Source organism: Lissotriton vulgaris, chromosome 5, assembly GCF_964263255.1.
Source record: "Lissotriton vulgaris chromosome 5, aLisVul1.2, whole genome shotgun sequence".
In the NCBI taxonomy this organism is placed as follows: domain Eukaryota; kingdom Metazoa; phylum Chordata; class Amphibia; order Caudata; family Salamandridae; genus Lissotriton; species Lissotriton vulgaris.
In genome coordinates this window covers 1789117966-1789138273 of record NC_141693.1, presented here as the reverse complement: position 1 = coordinate 1789138273, position 20308 = coordinate 1789117966, and the positions used below count along the sequence as shown (strand labels likewise).

At 44.9% G+C, this 20308-nt stretch overlaps 2 protein-coding genes across 8 annotated transcripts in view; both read right to left on the bottom strand.

The window, feature by feature from the left end:
* LOC147717179 (signal transducer and activator of transcription 5B) overlaps positions 1–20308 on the bottom strand; it is a 1664723-nt gene that overhangs the window by 720478 nt on the left and 923937 nt on the right. The window lies entirely within an intron of this gene.
* Positions 13853–15470, bottom strand: LOC147717180 (uncharacterized). Its single transcript, XM_086920491.1, has one exon. It carries the CDS (start codon positions 15356–15358, stop codon positions 13853–13855), a length of 1506 nt encoding a protein of 501 aa, XP_086776617.1. The 5' UTR covers positions 15359–15470.

Here is a 20308-nt window from a genome sequence, read left to right as displayed (position 1 = left end):
CCATGCATTTTGTAAATACTCTGGGGGCAGACTTCAGGCCATACGCAAAACTTTGAACTGGTAATGGCGCTCCGCCACCATGAATCGCAGATACTTCTTGTGTTTTTTGTGTATCGGAATGTGGAAGTATGCATCCAACAGGTCTAGAGAGACCATGTAGTCTCCCTTGCGAAGCAACAGAAGAATTTCCTGCAAGGACAGCATACGGAAAAAAATGTTCTTTATGTAATTGTTCAGATCTCTGAGATCCAGCACCTGTCTCCATTTTGATGATTGTCTTTTCATTATAAGGAAGAAGTGCGAATAAAAACCTTTTTCCCGCTGGTCTGATGGAACCTCTTCTATCGCTCCTTTCAGTAGAAGAGATAAAATCTCTGTTTTGAGAGCTGACAGATGTTGATGAACTCTGAACAGAGGCGGACGGTTTGGAGGTCTTTGAGAGAATTCCAGGGTATGACCCTGTGCAACGATGTCTAATACCCATCTGTCCGACGTTATGGACTGCCAATGCGGGAGAAACAGAGAAGTAGTGGAACTGGTCGGCCTGAAGTGGTATTGGAGGCGCCTGAAGAACATCACTGTCTGCGACCAGAGTCTTGCTTCCCTCTGGCGGCGACCTTCTTCTTTCCTGTTGATGGAAAGAAGTGTTTGGAGCCCGATATTGCTGGTTGGGAGTACTGACGGTATCCCTGCTGGTTGTAAGGTTGATACTGATTTGATTGGAAAGAGGATCGTTGTTGTTGAAAATGTCCCCTGGAGCCTCGGCCACGAAAGGACTGAAAACGGTTCTGCTGTAGTGAACCCAAGGATTTAGCAGTGTCCGTATCTGCTTTTATTCCCTGCAACGCCTCGTCAATGTGTTTTCCAAAGAGGCTTTCGCCATCAAAAGGCATGTCCAAGATTTTAGATTGAACCTCTGGACGGAAGGATGTGGCTTTGAGCCATCCTTGCCTCCGTAGAGCTACCGCCCCAGCCATCTGACGGAAAGCTACGGAAGCTATATCCATTGCCACATGTATGGATTCTGATGCTGCCGTGGCTCCATCCTTTAAAATGGTAGTTTCCTCCTCTTTTTTGTCCTCTTGAAGGTGCGACATAATTGGTGCGATGTCCGACCACTTCTGCCTATTAAACCGGCTCAGAAGCGCCATAGCATTAGTTGCCTTGATTGAAGCTGCTGCCATAACTGCGAAACGTTTACCTATGCCATCCATCTTCTTGCCCTCTTTATCAGGAGGTGCCACGCATGTTGCCATTGGGTTCTTGGAACGCTTTTGCGCTGCTTGGGTCACCACCGAATCCGGTCGAGGATGGCCAATGAGGCATGCTGGAGCCGTCTCTATAGCGCGATACTTTTTATCCAGCTTGGGAATAGAAGCTGGAACTGAGGCTGGATTCTTCATCAGCTTGAGACCTTCAGACCAGACATGATCAATAATCGGTATAGATCTCACGGATTTCCTGGATGACTCCTTGAAGTCGTAGAGGAAACATTCACTAGCCTTGGCTGGCATTTCAAGCTGAAATCTCTTAGCCGCCTTTTCCATTAAATCATGAAAGCTGGCTATGTCTTCTGGCGGAGAGCTTGATTGGGGCAATGGAGACACCGGAGACGTTGGAACTATATATTGGTCCCATTCATCCCCAACCACGTCATCTTGGGTGATTTCTCCTTCCTCTTCTTGATCATCCTGATCAGAATCATGCAAATCATCACGAATCGTGATAACCTTTTGTACCTCCTTCTGAGGAGGTGGAGGAGGAGTAGGAGGCTGAATCAGGGGTGTTTCTTTTGCTGGTTGTGAAACATTCCCAGCGGCCGCGGAAGAGACTAGCGCATTATCCTCCGGAAATCGACGGTAATTACTGTCAATCATGCTTCTCAGATCTGAAATAAGAGAGACAGGCACTGACATAGCCTCTTCCCTCGCGGGTGTATCAACTTCCTCTTCGTCGTCATAATGGTAAGCCTGATGAAATGACTTGTATCTCATCTGGCCCTTGACCTGCCGATCTCTAAAAGAGAAATGCTCCTGTTCCTCTTGTTGGCCTTCCTCATCAGTATCCTGATGCTTAATATGGAGCTGCGACGGACTGTACGCAACACCGTAGGATCCTTCCTCCTCAGATTCCGGGCAATCCAGAATAATAGAGGGCAGCAGGGGTGAAATCTTTGGCGTAGAAAACTCCCCTCTTTTGCTCGTTAACGGTCCCGTCGACGGAGTCATCCTCTTAATAGAAATATAAGTAGAAGTAATCCTTGTAGGCGATGCCATAGTCGACGATTTTTTCATCGTCGACGAGGTCGTCGACGGGGCCGTCGACGGAACAATCATCGGCATTGTCGACGGTACGCTCGTCGACGAGGATCTTGCCGTCGACGAAGGTCTGGAACTCACCGTTGACGGAGTCGTTGTCATCGACGAAGCTGTCGTCGTCGAGATTGTCGTCGTCGTCGACGAGGTGGTCGTCGCCGAGGCCGTCGACTGTCTCGTCGGCGATCTGACTGGAATTTCGATAGTTTTCGTCGACGGAAGCGACGACGGAGCCTTCTTTCCTGAGGAAGGCTTGAGAGGAGTTGGAGAGAGAGAAGTAGAGGATTCACCTTCCTTGGATTTTCCTGCTTTAGGTTTCTTCCCATCTCCCTTTTCCTCAGAGGACCTTCTCTTCTGTTTTTTAGAGGTGTGTCCTTTGGCTTCCCCCTCAGACTCCGAGTCTGGAGCTTTCCTTTTCTGAAGCCTTAATAAAAGGCGCGGTTCTCTATCCTTTAGAGTTTTGGCAGAGAAGGTCCGACAATACTTGCAGTCCTTAGGAATATGCTTAGGGTACAGACAGTACAAGCACTCCTTGTGAGGATCCTCAGAAAATAGCCTGGCCTTTCCACAGGATCTGCAAGCTCTGAAAAGGCTCTTCTTGGAGCTTTCAGCCATTCTGAGATTATTAATGCTGACAAGAACAAACACAATACCTGACTCTCAAGAGTGAAGGTCAAAAGTTCAGTGAAGAGACAAAAAAATTAGCAGAGCTCAGGGAGACTCCTCCTCACACGAAGGCGGGTATGGTGGCTCTGCTGGGAATGGTGTAGGCTGGGGCTGGATGCTGATTGGCTGTAGTTTGGGCCACATAATGAGGAGGAGAGGTTACCCTCTGGTTTCACTACTCTATGGTTTCAGGCAGTTTTTCTTCTACTACTATGGTTATTATTTACCGGGAGACTCCCACCATGACGACGGGGGAGATACAAGCATGTGAATCTATGAAAGATTGAATACTGGAGAAGCAAAAAAATATTTTTATGAAAGCTCGTTTTGGTGTCTAATGTCACGTAATGACTTGGCTTTGATCAATGGAATTGATGCTCTGTCGCTTATGACGGCTTATGTCGGCGCCGTAACGGAAGCGCCTGCAGTTTACCTCGGGATTCAAAGTTGCTTATGGGAAGCTGGCCTGAGGTTTTGGGAATCAATGCTGTCAAGGTGGAAATCTGCTGCTGATTCGGTGATCGATTGGATTGGCCCGAGTGGGCGAAGCGAGAGCGGGGAGCAAGACACACGAGCCGACTGCCGTCCGCAGCCCTCGGCGTGACCGTGGAGGAGGCCCATCTAAGTGTGCGTGCGGCCTAAGGAAGTACCAGGATGCCTGCTTGCCTCAGGAGGGTGACCGGCTTGGGGGGGCGGAGGGGTTGGGGATTGGGAACTGGGTGGGGGCAAACTTGCCATCAACAGATGCAGTATTAGGTACACCAGGAATAAATCATCAAAACAGGCAAGCAGGGAGCACAGTGCTTCTGAGAAGGTAAAGGCCAAGGACTGTAAGAGACGTTCTCTCTCTCTCCCCATCGCCGCAAAGGCAGGGGCCACAGTGAAGGGGGAGGCAGGGAGATCCTGGTGCCTTAGATTTCAGCTTCATAACTGTGATTACAAATGAAACCCAATACAACTATAACACAACATATCAACACATTGGGACTTGTGGCTGAATATCGCTCTTAAAGCCACCACGGGCTATTACTGGAAACTACAAGGGAGCCAACTAGGGAGCCAAACGTGTCTCTGTTATTTTCTAACTAACTCACTCCTCGGAGTGTCATCATAACCTTGATGACCCCAGGACAAAGGATCAAACGCTTAATTAAATACCAACTAATACAAATTGGCCCAGGGAAAGCACATTGACGCTCCATTCTACAGCAGCCACTAGTGGACTATAGCTTTGCGCATTGACTTATCAGGAAAGTCAACAAGGGGCAAGAAAGCAGATACAATCTCAGACAACTGAGACTAACACTATTCAAGGGCACACCAAGCTACTACCTACAAAAGAAAACAAAAGGACAGCTACAACACAGTACACCATAAGATCAGGCAGTGTGCGAGGAGGCCCAACGCTCAAAGCAACGCAAATAAACGTAAAAGGAAACCTAAGACATCAGGGGGTTCCGCGGATGAACCACAGGCAAAGACCAGTCCAGACCTACAGCAAGACTGCTCTTTATTTGAAATAATCTCTGGTACAAATAACTCAAGTGATATCACTTCAAAAATGGAAAAAAATCAAATCTCTAAAACGTTGACAGACTCTTTTTCAGTCAAAGATTCATACAAAATTTAGCTTTTTAGAAAATGCGGGCGACACTCTCCTCTCAAGCTTCACAGCATTACCAGGCCTACAGGCACTCATCCAGCCACTACAACCCAATCACTCACAGGGGAATGATAACAAAAGGGAAAGCCCAAGCACTGGGGTTGACATTTTCAGGCCAGGTTATTTACTATCGACCCCACAATGCCAATTTCACTTGGGCCCCAGATCCCGGTCAAGCTGGTTGCAGCCGATATATTATATATTTCTTTTGTATGTACTGACACATTTCAACTGCTTTTATACTACATCATCTGCTTATGTTTTATACTGTATACTGTAGAGCGCTCTGATGTCCTCGTGGGTCACGTTCGCGCTACATAAAATTTTATAAATAAATAAATAGAGCTAATCAGAGATCGCGGGCCCAAGGAAGAGTGTCAAACCTCTGTAGAAGGATCAGGAGAGGGTCCACCAGACTTATTAGATTTATCGATGGCTGAACCTGCACTCCATAGCAAAAACAGAGGAGGTAACTGCATCACAACTGAGGCATTAACTAGCTCCGACCTGGACAGCCCGTAGGAAACCACGCGGGTGGATAACACAACAGATGAAACTGCAAAGGAGAGGAAAGACAGGAAACCCACATTGGCATTACCTGCATCATCAATGAATGACCCGGTCATGGAATACAGAACATCATTAGCATCATCATCAATACAAACCAAATTGGATATGTCACTAAATTGCGAGACGGAAGACCTTGTATAATTCTCATATTTGGGAAAGGAAGAGTGGGAGGGCCTCCTGGCAACTAACTCTCAAGGCAAGTGTAGGAACGACCCTCCTGCAAAGTCGACAACCGAGGAGCATCAGGAACACAAGGCAGTCAAGGAGATTCAAAAGAGGCAACATTTAATAACAGACACCTGAGGTCCACCAGGAGATCCGCAACGAACAGATCAAAGAAGTGCCTGGACAAGCTTGTTAAAAACAGTGCAACTCCTGGTAGAGGCCCTCCAACACCAATCTGATAAAATGGATACACAACTAACGCTACTGAATACTTTTTGTGGTTACAATTAATGGAAAGTTAGCCATGTTAAACACCTTTCTACAAAGTATACACAATCACACACAACCTAACAACCAAATCTGTGGATGTGGACAGGTTGCCAAAAAACTAGCCTCCCTCCCATCAATGCTAAGTGACTTGTACACACAACTTAAAAGGGCTTCACAATGCTCAAACATACGCCCTCTAGATGACAAACACACTACTGGAACTCAAGAAGCTATGGCAACACACTTGATTACAACCTTCAATGAAGAGAATCCCTCCACCCAGACAAATTCAAAACACAACATCATAAGAAATGAGGGCAGTAAAATCGCAACAACATGAGGCCAATATTCTTGCCCTCGCTCGGAAGATAATTTGGACAACAAAATGAACACAAGACAAAGACGCGCACAAAGACAGAAAAGCTGAAACCAAAAAAGTTCTAATCAAGATGGTTTTCGGCGCCTCTTTGGGACAACATCAGTGCAAAAAGAAAGGAATACCAAACTAAAAGGAACACCCAAACAAAGCACAGAAATTATACTAGGATCAAGTCAAATCTCCTTCAGCAGGATGGAAGGAATAAATATGATTCAGCCATCTGGGCGAGCTGGAAATAAAGAGACAAAAGTCTTGCATCAAAAAGGAGACATCACTAACCCTTGAAGAGAAAGAGGAAGTGGCAGTGGGCATTACAACAAGAATTTAATCACTTAAATTAAATCAGAAGTTTTCGCAAATTAGCGATCCTTTAACATCACTCACCAATTACTGCGCAGCCAAGGGCAATCAGGCAACCATGACAAGTCGGGAAAATCTCAACGTGCAATGTTCAAACAATAGGGAGCCAGACAGTACAACGATAAGCCAAACCTATTACAAAGATCTAAACTATATACAAACAGTTTCTAAAACACAACCAGGGGTCCAACTGAGACAGGAAATCAAGGCATCCCCACACAAAACCAAATTAGCTTGGAATATCTCCGGCAGGGAAGCATAGGACAACAGCCTGGAATAGTACAAAACTCAGAGTCAAAACAAGGAATAAAATATGGAATCTTGGCCGTACCAAGAGTATTAAGAAACGAGTCCATCCTTCAGACCCCAAATAATCATGAAACCGCCACTCCAGAAACAATAGGGAGGGAAATAAGCGCCATATGGTTCACACCAGAATACAGATCTAAAGGCAGACATGACATCCGGAATCGCAGTAACATACTATGTCTGCTGTCTCACATATCATCCCTGACAGAGGTGATGAAGACTGACTTGGTTTCAATAGAATTTATTAAATGCAAGGACTCAGCGGAAGGAGAAAAAACAAAAACAACATGGGCAACATCATCAATTGCACAAAAAATACTTCTAGAGTCACATCTTTAAAAACTAGGGATAATTATCACTCCATACACTAAGCCAGGATACTTTGACTTGCTAAGCCCAGAAACCACAATTGCGGTTCAAGCAACTTTAAAAAGACCTGAAACATCAGTGCTTAGAGGAGCAGTGGGGCATTGCCAAACGAACAAGGAGTTTCCTCCAGAGAACTGCAGAAGCCACCAGGATTGTACAATGCCATCAAACTGGTGAACAGACCTAAGAAGGATTTCAAGAACAATAATAACCCAAAAAAATTGACAACACACTAGTCCACCACGAAGAACCAGCATAAATGGGCTTTTACAAATATGCTCATGGAATGTAAACAGCTTAGCCTATAAAATGCCAGACCTAGACTTTGTCACCTACATAAGGTCATTTGCTATCGTAGCATTACAAGAAACTTGGCAAACAGATCCTCCACACCTTCAGGGATTCTTGAGTTTCTTCACTGGAGGACTTAGGGGGGCAAAATACGGTCACCTTCAAGGAGGTCTAGTAATATATGTCTTAAATAGAAGTATAACTACTGCCAATGAAATTGGCCCAACGTCTTCAGTAACAATGGCAGTAAACCTTTTCACTCCATCTTCAACATCAGATAAAAGAGGTACCAACAACATGATAATTAATGCTTGTGTCCACCCGAAATGGAAAATTAAGGCAGCAAAGGAATTGTGTGATTGTTTTGGAAACATGCACAGGCAAAGGGCCTACAACAGACCTTATTCTCACCGGGGACCTAAACCTCAATGTAATGGGTACCTCATCACATGAAGTGTTACTTTAAAATTCAATTTTGAACATCCCACTGCAAGGGAAAACGCAATCGGGCAAACAAACCAAAACCGGAATGTGGGTGTTAGAGGAACTTGATTATCTTAACCTCAGAGCAATCAATGGAAGATCTGCCAGAGATAATCCCCCTACAACAACACACTGCTCGACAAAAGTTAATACAATACTAGGCTACACCTTCATTTCCTTATCCCTATTTTATCAAATATCTTTACTCCAGCTGGGCGATAAAGATTTGGAGATTTAACACTACCAAGCCTCCTGTATGCGGACGACATAGTCCTGAACAGCCATATACAAGCAGGCTTACAACACATTTTGAACGTCAGGTAGGACTATTCCAAAGCAAACAGACCAGCCATAAACCTTGTGAAAACAAGGACCATGACGGTCAGCAAAAACAGGAAAAACCCTGCAGCTCAGTTCTGGGCAGAACCCATATTGAGGACACGTCTGAATAAAAATATCTTGGTGTAAGACAGACAAAGGTGGCCACTTCAGTGCACAGAAAAACAGCACCAGAAGTACAGGCCTTGCCAATCTCTTTAAAAGCACTAAACAGCAAACTAAATGGCCCATCGATCCTGCCCTTGGTACAAGTGGTACGTTTGAAACTTCTGCCAACAATTGTATATGGCAGCGAAGCACAGAGAGAAAGAGATGCAAAAACACTGGATAACACAGTTAAAGCTTCATATAGGGTTTTTTTTGGTCTGCCCAAATATATCTTACCAGCGCAATTCAGGCTAGAGTTTGCTATACAGAAACAGTCTTTGACAAGACAGGGAGCATACATTATCACCTGGCACAAAGTGAGGAAATCCGAACAAGGAACCCTAAATGAATATCTGTGGAAGAAGTTACAATAACAAGCCGTCTCACCCGCTGCCAAATACCTCAAAAATAGCCCGACCAATATGGGGCAAAACCAGCTCTGGAACACTCCTACAAACCACATCACATTTAAAAAAATTGGTCTGGAAGACGGTCAAACATCTTTCGTGGATGGAAGACAAGGCATCTCTCTTGAAAAGGTCACATGTATGGATGACTATGAAGAAAACAAGTTACTTACCTGTAACTTCAGTTATCCAGTATTGGTATCTTTCATAGATTCACATGCCTGAATCATTCCCCGTCGTCGAGGCGGGAGTCCCACGGTAAATAAAGAAGCAGTGCCAAAAGCACTTTGTAGTAGTAGGCCCTAGAAAAAGGCCTGAGGCCTATATTATAGTAGCCTATCTACATCATTATGCTAAAAGGACCAAAGTCTTTGCTCCAACCAATCAGCTCACAGCACCCTCTAGAACCTTCCCTGCAGAGCCAGCTCTCCTCAGATTTTCGTAGCACAAGTGGGAACAAGTATCCCAAACTTAGAGAACTGACTCGCCGGGGAGGAGGGTGGGTGCATGTGAATCTATGAAAGATACCAATACTGGATAACTGAAGTTACAGGTAAGTAACTTGTTTTCTTATCCAGTATTGGGGTATCTTTCATAGATTCACATGCCTGAATCAGAATAGCAAGCAGTAAGCCAGGCAAAGTCGGTTGCGGATGGTGGGAGACTTATTGCAGTGCACCCCCATGAATGTATCGTCAACAACCAACAAACGCCTAGAGATTGATCTACTAACAAATCATGTTCAAGTTCAAGTTCAAAATATGCATTTTCTTTCTGGAAAGAAATCTTAAGCATCATACAAAAATACACAACATGTTAGCATATGTCTGCATATTTAAAAACAATCTATTGAATTGCATGTACTTTATATGAAATAAGTGAACATCAGTACCTGAACATACTCCTTATGGAAACAGGTGACGTAAAACAGCTTGGCCCACTGCCGCATCATCTGATTTGCTGATTGCAGACAGTAATGTCTTGTAAACGTGTGGACATTCTTCCATGTCGCAGCACGGCAAATGTTCTCAAGCGTCACTCCTGCAAACAAAGCCGCAGACGCTGCCACAGCTCTTGTGGAGTGAGATCGAACAGATCTTGTCAATGGTCGATTAGCCTTGACGTGGCAGAATTGAATAGCGGATGCGATCCATCTTGAAATCGTGGCTTTAGTAACCGCTTTCCCCAATGTAGTCAGGCCATAAGCTACAAACAGTTGATCTGACTTTCTCAAAGTCTTGGTTCTCTGAAGATAGAATTTTAAGCATCGTTTGATGTCTAAAGAATGCAATGTTCTTTCAGCCGGTGTTGAAGGGTTTGGAAAGAAAACTTTCAGCTTGACAGGTTCATTTAGATGAAACTGGGAAGGCACTTTCGGTATGAACGTTGGATTCGTTCGCAAAGTGACATAGTCCTGGGAGAAATGTAAAAAGGGCTCCTTTATGGTGAAAGCTTGAATTTCTCCCACTCTTCTTGCGGAAGTTAGCGCCAGTAATAAAGCAATCTTCCATGTCAAGAACTTTAGGTCGGCTCTATGGATAGGCTCGAACGGATGCTTCATCAGCTGTGATAGAACCGTGTTCAGCTCCCATTCTGGTGGTGAGGGTTTCACTGGGGGATAAGCCCGGAACAGACCCCTCATAAATTGCTTGATTAGCGATGAAGAGCATAGTGATTGAGTGTTAGTCATCTTTCTGTACCTGGATAAGGCCGCTAAGTGGACCTTTATTGATGAAAAAGAAAGACCAGATTGCGCTAAATGCAATAAATAGGGTAATATCTTTTCTGCCGGCGCCTCTATAGGGTGTAAAGCACTAGAGATGCACCATGCGCAAAAACGCTTCCACTTGAGACGATAAGTTTTTAATGTACTCTGGGCTCTTGCCTTCTCTAAAATGTCTCGGCAGTCCTGAGGAATTTGAAGATGTTCGAATTCTAGGAAGTTAGGAGCCATGCGTGCAATTTCAGCGATTGAGGATCTGGGTGAAGTACCTGACCCTCGTTGCGTGACAGTAACTTCGGAGTTACACGCAGTTTGATCGATGGTTCCTGTGAAAGTAGCATGAGTTCCTGAAACCAATACTGGCGAGGCCACTTGGGAGCAATGAGGAGAAGGCGACAACTCTCCATTTTCATTTTGCGCACCACTCGTGGAATCAGAGGGATCGGAGGAAAAGCGTATGCATAGGTCCCTGACCATCGCATCGAAAGGGCATTCCGCCTTGACCCCTGTTAAGGATATCTGCTGGCGTATTACCGGCATTTCTTGTTCTGTTGGGTCGCAAATAGGTCCAACCTGGGTTTGCCCCATCTCTGAAACACATAGTTCAACTGGTCGTTGTCCAGTTCCCACTCGTGGCAATCTGACAATGTTCTGCTCAGTTTGTCTGCCAAGGTGTTGTAGAGGCCTCTGACGTGCTCCACTTTGAGAGTTATGTTGTGAACTGTTAACCATTTCCATAACTCTTGGGCTTGTTTGGATAACGTTGCTGATCTCGTTCGTTCCTCCCTGCTTGTTGATATAAAACATGCTTGTGGTGTTGTCCGTTCTGACTAGAACCGAGGATCCTACTATCCTGGGGAGGAACGCTTGAAGAGACAGACAAATGGCTTTGAACTCTAGACTGTTGATGTGGCATTTCTTGTGTTGCTGAGACCATTTTCCTTGCACTTGCAGGTCCTGGAGATGACCACCCCAGCCCTCCATGGACGCATCCGTCGTCAGAATAAAATCCGGAGGATTCTGCAAGAATAAGAGCCCCTGTTCCAGATTGCTGATCTGAGACCACCACTGGAGTGCATGCACCATCCTGTTGGTGATTGTGATGGTGTCCTCGAATGAACCTGTCGCTTGATGCCATTGACAGTTTAGCTCCTCTTGCAGTGGCCGCATCTTTAGACGCGCCAATGGAATGAGGTTGATGGCTGAAGAACACATCCCCAGAAGTGATGCAAATAGGCGAACTGAAAGTGACCTTCTTCTTGCCAGTTTTTTGGCCAACGCCTGCAGTCGGAGCTGTCTCTCTCGAGATAAGGATGCCTTGCATTCCACTGTGTCCAAGCAAGCTCCTAGGAACAACAGGTTCTGTTTTGGATCCATTTGAGATTTGGTTTTGTTGATTGTGAGGCCTAGCGATGCGAAGAGATTGCGGCATACTGTAATGTCGGATCTTACATTGGCCTGAATGAATGAATAAATGAAATGGCATTTGTATTGCGCAGCTATGCCCAATGGGCGTCAAGGCGCCTAAATCAAATATCAGACTGTCAGCAGTCAGAAACAGAGCTTACTGGTATGCTTTAATAAAAAGCCAAGTTTTCAGTGACTTCCTGAAAAGGTCAAGAGAAGGCAGTGACTTAATCTCCAGGGGGAGTGAATTCCACATCTGGGGTGCCAGTATGGAAAAAGCTTTGCTCCCCCATCTAGCCTTCTTGGCTCGAGGGGTTACCAGTTGGTTGAGCTCACTGGAGCGTAGGCATCTGTTCGGGACATATGTAGTGAGTAGGGATCCAAGGGCATCAGCCGAACCTGCAGTTAAAGCCTTATATGTTAAACAGAGAAGTTTGAACGTGATCCTTGAGGGAATAGGGAGCCAATGGAGATTCTTCCTTGCCAAGGTCATAGAGGACAACCAAGGCAGGGCAAGGGCAAAGCGTGCTGCCGCATTTTGTATAACCTGCAGGCGCTGCAGAAGGCCCTTGTTGGCCCCGGCGTAAAGTGAATTACAATAATCGAGTCTTGAACCAACAAGGGCGATCACCACCTGTTTCCGCGCCTGTGCGGAAAGATAATGGACGATCCTTTTCAGGGTCTTGATGACGCCCCAACAGGTAGCCACCGTTCTGTTGACCTGAAGCTCCATCGAGAGTTGGGTGTCAAAGATGACACCAAGGTTCCTGGCAGATTGTGTAGGTGTGGGGCAGATGCCTAAAGAGGGAGGCCACCACTCATCTGACCACATGCCCTGATCTTTCCCAAAGACCAGGACCTCTGTCTTATCCCCGTTCAACTTTAGGGAGTTGGAAACCATCCACTCTGCAACAAGTTGCATGCAGGCCCTAAAGTTTGACGCGGCTTCATTCACAGAGTGGGTCAGGGATACCATAATCTGCGTGTCGTCGGCATACGGCACTACCTCCATCCCCTGAGATCTTACTAGTCTTGCAAGGGGGGCCACGTAGATATTGAACAGGGTCGGGCTCAATGCCGACCCCTGTGGCACCCCACATTGCAAAGACTTAGCAGGGGAGAGGTATTCACCTAGCATGACACGCTGCTCTCGTTGGTGTAAGAAGGAGCTCAGGAGACTGAGGGCCGGTCCTTCAACCCCTGCCTCCCTTAACCTGGATGTTAAAGTGAGGGGAGACAGGGTGTCGAATGCCGCTGTAAGGTCCAGCAGTACCAGCACGGTGGTTTGACCCAAATCCACTTTTCTGCGGATGTTATCCATGACTTTAGTGCCTCTGATGGACCTTTGACTAGCCAGTCGTCCAACTACGGGAAGACCTGCATTTTTGTTGCCCGAAGAGCTGCTGCCACAGGGGCCAGGCACTTCGTGAAAATCCTTGGGGCCGACTTGAGGCCAAATGGGAGAACTTTGAATTGATAATGGGCGCCGGCCACCGTGAAACGGAGGTACTTCCGATGGTTTGGGTGGATTGGGATGTGGAAGTATGCGTCTTCCATGTCCAAGGAAGCCATGTAATCTCCCTCGTTGAGGCAACTGAGAATGTCCGAGAGGGTGACCATTCGAAATCCCTGCTTCTTGAGATATTTGTTCAGATTGCGTAGGTCTAGGATCGGTCACCATTCCCCTGTTTTCTTTTTTATGAGGAAAAAACGGGAATAAAAACCTGCCCCTCTCTGATGATTTGGAACTTTCTCTATTGCGTTTTTGAGAAGCATAGCTTGCACTTCCTTGAACAATAAGTGAAGACGAGGGGGAGGTGGACCCTGGGCGGAGTTGGTGGAGGTTTGGTGATGAACTCTAGGGTGTGACCATGTTGGATCAAGTCTAACACCCACCGATCCGTTGTTATATTCTGCCATTGCTGTTGGAAAGCAGATATCTTCGCGCCCACGGGAAGGTAAGGGATTGGAGGTGGCGCCCAATTGCTCTCACTGTTTCTTGTGACTGTCTCGTCCTTGGTTGTTTGCGCGCCTTCTTCCTCCTTGGCGAGAGAAACCAGCCGATCCAGATTGTCTATAAGAGGACTGATAGTTTTGGCGGTATTGTTGTTGATATTGCCTGCCTTGCTGGTAATAACTTCCTCTGGACGAATAACCTCGTCCTCTAGCTCCTCTGAACGATCCTCTTTTATACTGCAATGATCCTAGTGACTTTGCAGTATCTGTGTCAGTTTTAATCGTTTGGAGAGCCTCATCGACATGCTTCCCAAAGAGGGACTCTCCGTCATATGCCATGTCCAGTACTTTTAATTGAACTTCCGGACGAAATGTAGTGGCTTTTAACCACCCTTGACGTCTCAGGACAGCTGCCCCAGCCAACTGTCTGAAATTCGTATTTGCCATATCTAGAGCGCAGTCGATGGATTCTTCCGCTGCCCGCTCTCCTTCCATTAGAACTTTCCTGGCTTCTTGTCTTTTGTCCTCTGGCAACAGCTCTATGAAGCTAGCCATCTCTGACCACATTTGGCGATCGTAGCGCCCAATAATCGCTATCGAATTTGCTATCCTGATGGATGCTGCAGCCATAGTGGAAAACTTCTTCCCAATAAGGTCTAATCGTCGCCCCTCTTTATCTGGTGGAGTAGAAATAGGGGTAGCTGGGTTCTTTGACCTTTGTTGCGCCGCCTGAGAAATTACCGAATCCGGGCGTGGATGACCAATAAGGCACGCCGGACTAGAGAGCGGAGCACGATATTTCTTTTCTATTCTAGGTAACACAGCAGGCACAGATGCAGGGTTTTTCATTATTTTTATGCCTTCCTTCCAAATATACTCAATAATGGGAATGGCTCTAGATATCTTTCTTGTTTCCTCTTTAAAGTCATGGAGAAAACACTCCGTTTGCTCCACTGTAACCGGGAGCTTAAACCTGGTTGATGCCCTCTGCATCAGGTTGTGAAAACCACCTACATCTTCAGGCGGTGAATCTGAAGGTTGTGGAGTTGGAGGGGACGGCATGGGTATAACATATTCATCCCATGGGTCTGATGAAGGTATGTTAGGCAACTCTCCATCTTCTACCTCCTCTTCTGATGACGTATCCGGAGTTTGTGGAGGCAAGACCGGTTGCGGAGTTTCCACAATTGGAGAAACCGGTGTATGTTGCTGAGGAGGAACTGCAGTATCAGATTGAGGTACTTGCGGTGGAAAACGCTGCTTGTAATCCGCCAGCATAGCCTGTAAGTCTTGTATCAAATTAGGCGGCAACTGAGTGACTTCCGGGACTCTAGGCCGTCTCTGATGTTCCAATGAATGAGGCACTATGATATCCTCCTGGTAGTAGTGTTCCGCGTAGGAATCGTCTTCATCATCATCTTGGCACTTGATGACAAGCTCGGATGGGTGACGTGCCACACCAAAAGCCCCCTCATCATCATCATCTTCAAAGTCATCTTCTTCATCATCAGCATAAGTTTCTAGAAGATGAGAAGGCATAAGTGGTGATATATATGAACCCTGTTGTCTCTTATAAGACACGAGTTGAAAGTTTTTTGTCGCTATTGGCGTACAAAAGGCCTGATTCCCAGTGGTAGGTCTTAGTAAAGCTGATCCCATCGATCTTGATGGCCCCGGTGACCAAGGTGCATCCACCTGCTGAAAGGATGCCGTCGTCGACGGGTTCATCGTCGACGAGATCGACGACGGGGGCATCGTCGACGATAGACTTGCCGTCGACGGGACCGTCGTCGATGGGCTCGACGTCGACGGGACAGTCGTCGATGGACTCGACGTCGATGGAGCCACCGTCGACGGGACGGTCGTCGACGGGGTAACCGAAGACGGGCTCGTCGTCGACGGGGTAACCGAAGACGGGCTCGTCGTCGACGGGGTAGACGTCGATGCTTTCTTCGTCGACGAGAAAGTCGTCGACGACTTCGTCGACGGGCTCTTCTTCGATGACGAATTTTTCGATGATGATGGCGTCTTCGTCGACGAGTCGTCCACGAGAGTTCTTTTTGTCACAATACAAATTTTTGTAGACACAATAGGAGTAGTAACAGATGTAGTGGATATCATATCCATAGAAGAAGAGGTTGAAGTAGAGACAGTGGTCACTGGAGAAGAGACAGTAGAATTCTTACTCACAGTTTTCTTTGCCAGGTCGTTGGTGGCTGAGGCTCCAGAGACAGAATGTTTGGATCTCTGTGAAGAGCCTGAAGTAGAGTGGGAGGTCTTAGCATGCTTTCTCCCCTCACTTGTCTTATCCTCTTGAGACCTCGCCCTCTTGCTAGAGGTAGAGGCTCTGTCGTCATCATCCGTGGAATAGGATTTAAGCCACAAAAGGACTCTGGCCTCCCTATCCCTTAAGGTCTTGGAAGGGAAGGTAAGGCAGATCTTACAGCTTTTTGCGTCATGCTTGGGATACAGGCAATAAATGCAGTCCTTGTGCTGGTCATCCACATGGACCCTCTTCTTCTCGCATGTTCTGCAGGGTCTAAACAAGGCCTTCTTGTCAGACATCTTGAAGCTCTGAATGAAAAAACTGAGTCAAGACTCAGGGAGACTCCCTTGCACACGACGTGCGGTGAAAATGTGAGGAGAGCTGGCTCTGCAGGGAAGGTTCTAGAGGGTGCTGTGAGCTGATTGGTTGGAGCAAAGACGTTGGTCCTTTTAGCATAATGATGTAGATAGGCTACTATAATATAGGCCTCAGGCCTTTTTCTAGGGCCTACTACTACAAAGTGCTTTTGGCACTGCTTTTTTATTTACCGTGGGACTCCCGCCTCGACGACGGGGAATGATTCAGGCATGTGAATCTATGAAAGATACCCCAATAATGGATAACACCTATTCAGCGCCAGCAGTTCAGAATCATTTTGACCTGGGTTATGCCAAAGCCTCAAAAATCAAGTTCTAGAAGCACAAACTTGGTCTGCTACCCTGTATACAGCACTTCCCACACTGGCTAAAGGAAAAAGCGAGCTCTACCTGTCGCTTATGCGGCTCGGCACCAGAATATCTGCTGTACCTGCTATGTACAAGTAAAGAACTATGGGAAGAACGAAAGCAACTGCTAAAACGTCACTACAATCAGCAAGGGGTACGATTTAGGAGACAAGCAGTGCTGGCCTGTTTTTCACCGAATGACCCACAGTCGAATTGCTGTCTAGTGAAGTTCCTGAGGAGTGGAAAAGAAAATGTGAGCACAATAGTCATGAACCAATCTTAAGATAGTACCCGGGAACAATTGCTATCCTATCATGGGGGCTCTAGGAGGGCAGTTTCCTCTTATTCACACCAGCCCTGGTACTAAAGTACTTTATTAAAGTCTTAATCACTTCTTGCACGTAGAAGCAGTTTTTTGAAGTCTGGTATAAGAAGTGATAATAGAAGTGGACTGGAACTAAGTACCCTCGAGCCCTAACAGCATCTGCTGATTCAAAAACAGCTTGGTCAGCAGAACTTCTTCTTAGTCGGAATATTGGTTTTTAAAACAACATAAATTATGAAATATTTTTTAATGTCATAAGCAGAATTGTTTTAACTTGATGTACTTTGTATCGCAACAGTTTTTATTAACTATGCAAATAAAATAAATCTAAACCTGTCGGTTATGCAAAACGGGGGAAGAGAATATTATTCATTTGCTGTGTATATGCCCAAAACGTAAAACTGAAAGAAAATCTATAGTCAAGCAGCATTTTTTTTCCAGAGGAATACGGACTTGTAGACAAGCACTGATAAGATGTCTGCACTCAGGTGACATAACACTGAACTCCGCTTTTGTAAAGTTTTTATTGTTAATGAGAACGGAATTAGCCCAACAAGATTAAACTGAGATGTAATCTAGGATGTATAGAAAATGTAAACTGTATTATGAAGTTGTAACTATTAAGTCTACTAACTTGAACAATAACAATGACAGATTTATTTATTAAAGTTTTTATTAATTTTTAAACCAGACTTTTTACAGTATGAATTATTTTTAATAAATTGTACGATTCTAATTAATCAAACAAAAAAGAATTAAATTGAAATTGAAAATTAGCTGAAAATAAATTCTGCACATGTCACCACACAGACTACACCCTTTAAAGTCTCTCATAAACACGTCACAAGACCGGGAAGAGACGACTGCCAGCATGCTTCCAGGCCCTACAACCAAGCCCTCTGTGATTGAATCAGCAGCAGTAACAGGATATAAGAAACTATAGACAAGTCGGGGAACCACCTCCTGAGACAAAGACCCATAAAGCAGGCAGGCTGCATCAGCTGTGGCCACCTGTTCATCCACAATCTCAGAGAAAAGAGGGCTGGGCACTACAAATTCACTGGCTCCCAAATACTGCAGATTGCAACTCTTGAACAAGTACAGTGGAACCAACTAGCACTCCACCAACTTTAATGCCATTAAGGATCAGATCTGTTATGCTAGCCGCCCAGGCTAGTTATTCACCAAAGAAGCCGACTTCCAGACATCTACCGATTTCGGTCCTAGAATGGCAATCGTCTTGGAATGAGTTTCCTTCAATTGTTGTACAGCATCTAATGTAAAACAGCACATAGGTTTCTTCTTGGAAAGCACACTGATCAACGTCACTTTGGACTGAATAGTACTTATATATTTGAATGGAAACCGCATTTTGTTAAACTTTTAACCTTCCAAGACTTCTATTATAGAAAAAAGCAATACACCACTGCTTGTTATAGCCAATACCTGAAATAACTTATTTTATACAATTATTTCCAGTGGCAGTATCAACATTTTCAACATCCAGCAACAAATTCAAAAAAATAATACTAAAACATTGGCAAATGTTAACTTTGGAACCGGATTTCAATAACATCTTTGAACATCCCCCACTATTTGCCTTCACAAGAGCAAGAAATATGGGTGAATTGATTCAACCTCAAGTAAAAACATCAGAAATTTTCAAGGGCACAAAAGCGTGTCTAAACTGTGGCCATTGTAATAACATTACAAAGGGAAACAAAATCAACCACCCCATGAGGGGTCATGAGGTTAAACTGAAAGTGAATGCAACATGCGACACGTCAAACGTATATACGCACTAAAATGCCCATGTGGAAAACTGTATATCGGAAAAACTGAACATCGTATCAAAATCCGACTTACAGAACACAAATCGAACATTCGACTAAAAATATAAAATCTTCAGTGGCCACACACTTTATGGAAGAAAAACACAACATCTCCCAACTCAAATTCATAATTTTGGAATGTGTTAAAAAAACAGAAGGAAGAGACAACACAAAATACCTCCTACAGAGGGAAAACTTCTGGATATATAAACTGTCCACCCAAAAACCAAACGGACTTAATGAAAGAATCGGATTTTCATGTTATCTTTAATAATGCTCCCCAGGTGCAAACTGGTACAACTGTGATTGCTGTTAATATGGGTTTATCTCATTAATTGCTGTCAATATGGTTTTATCTTATCAATTGCTGTTAAACCATGTGATTCTCCACATTGGGTCACATATCGTTATGTAGCTCACCGTATTCAAGCAACTTCAGATACAACACAACAAAGCAAGGGTTCGATTCCAGCTTCCTCGTTTTGCATGACCACGGCCGTTAACACTAGTTTTTTCTTTTACTTCCCCCGCAATTTTTTCGAGGCTTGAACATTTTCATAGGAACCCTTCACATTTAACTCAATAGTATTTATTCCGATAATTTATCACCACCGTCTCGCTACTTTTCATACACAGATAGTCTTTCGTCTGTTACAACGCACCCCGCACCACGTGACCGCAACAGTCTTTAAACAGGTTAAAGTAATGGCGAACACTCTTAGGAGTGGCATCCACATTGAGTAGACGCACAGAAGCTGCCGCGAGGCTGCTCCAACATTCAAACACGGTTAGTAAACAATGCGATAACCGAAAAGCTATGTTACCAACTGGCTAATATCGCGAATCCACGAGAGTGCATTTTCCCGATTTTTCTTTTTTTTCTTTTTTCAGCGTATAAGAACCACGATCGAAGACAGGCATGTGAGTCTCTAAACGTTTTTCATTAGTTTTTACACGAGGGATACTAGCTGGTGAATGTCTTCACATGTGCACAAAATCACCCTGTGAACGAGAAATAATCACAATGTAGTACAATTACAACTAGGTTCTGTTTTACACATTGGTCATTACTTTAATATTTTTTGTCACAAAAGGGATACTTGCTAGTAAACACATTGAGACCTGCGTAAATCCTTGGCATGTATCAGACAGAATTACAATGTGACATAATGATCGAACATCAGTTCACTATAATTGCAATTAAGTTTTGTGCATTTTTTGTTTTTGTTGACAGTATCATGCCCTGATGAAGGGCATCACGAATGCCCGAAATGCATTGGATTTGAAGTAAAATTGATACTGCCTCATTTTTTGAAAGTTAAATGAATGGAATGATTATCT

What these genes read in the sequence shown, in the direction of transcription:
- LOC147717180 (XM_086920491.1), bottom strand. Translation starts at nt 15,358, where the DNA reads ATGCCTTCTCATCTTCTAGAAACTTATGCTGATGATGAAGAAGATGAC.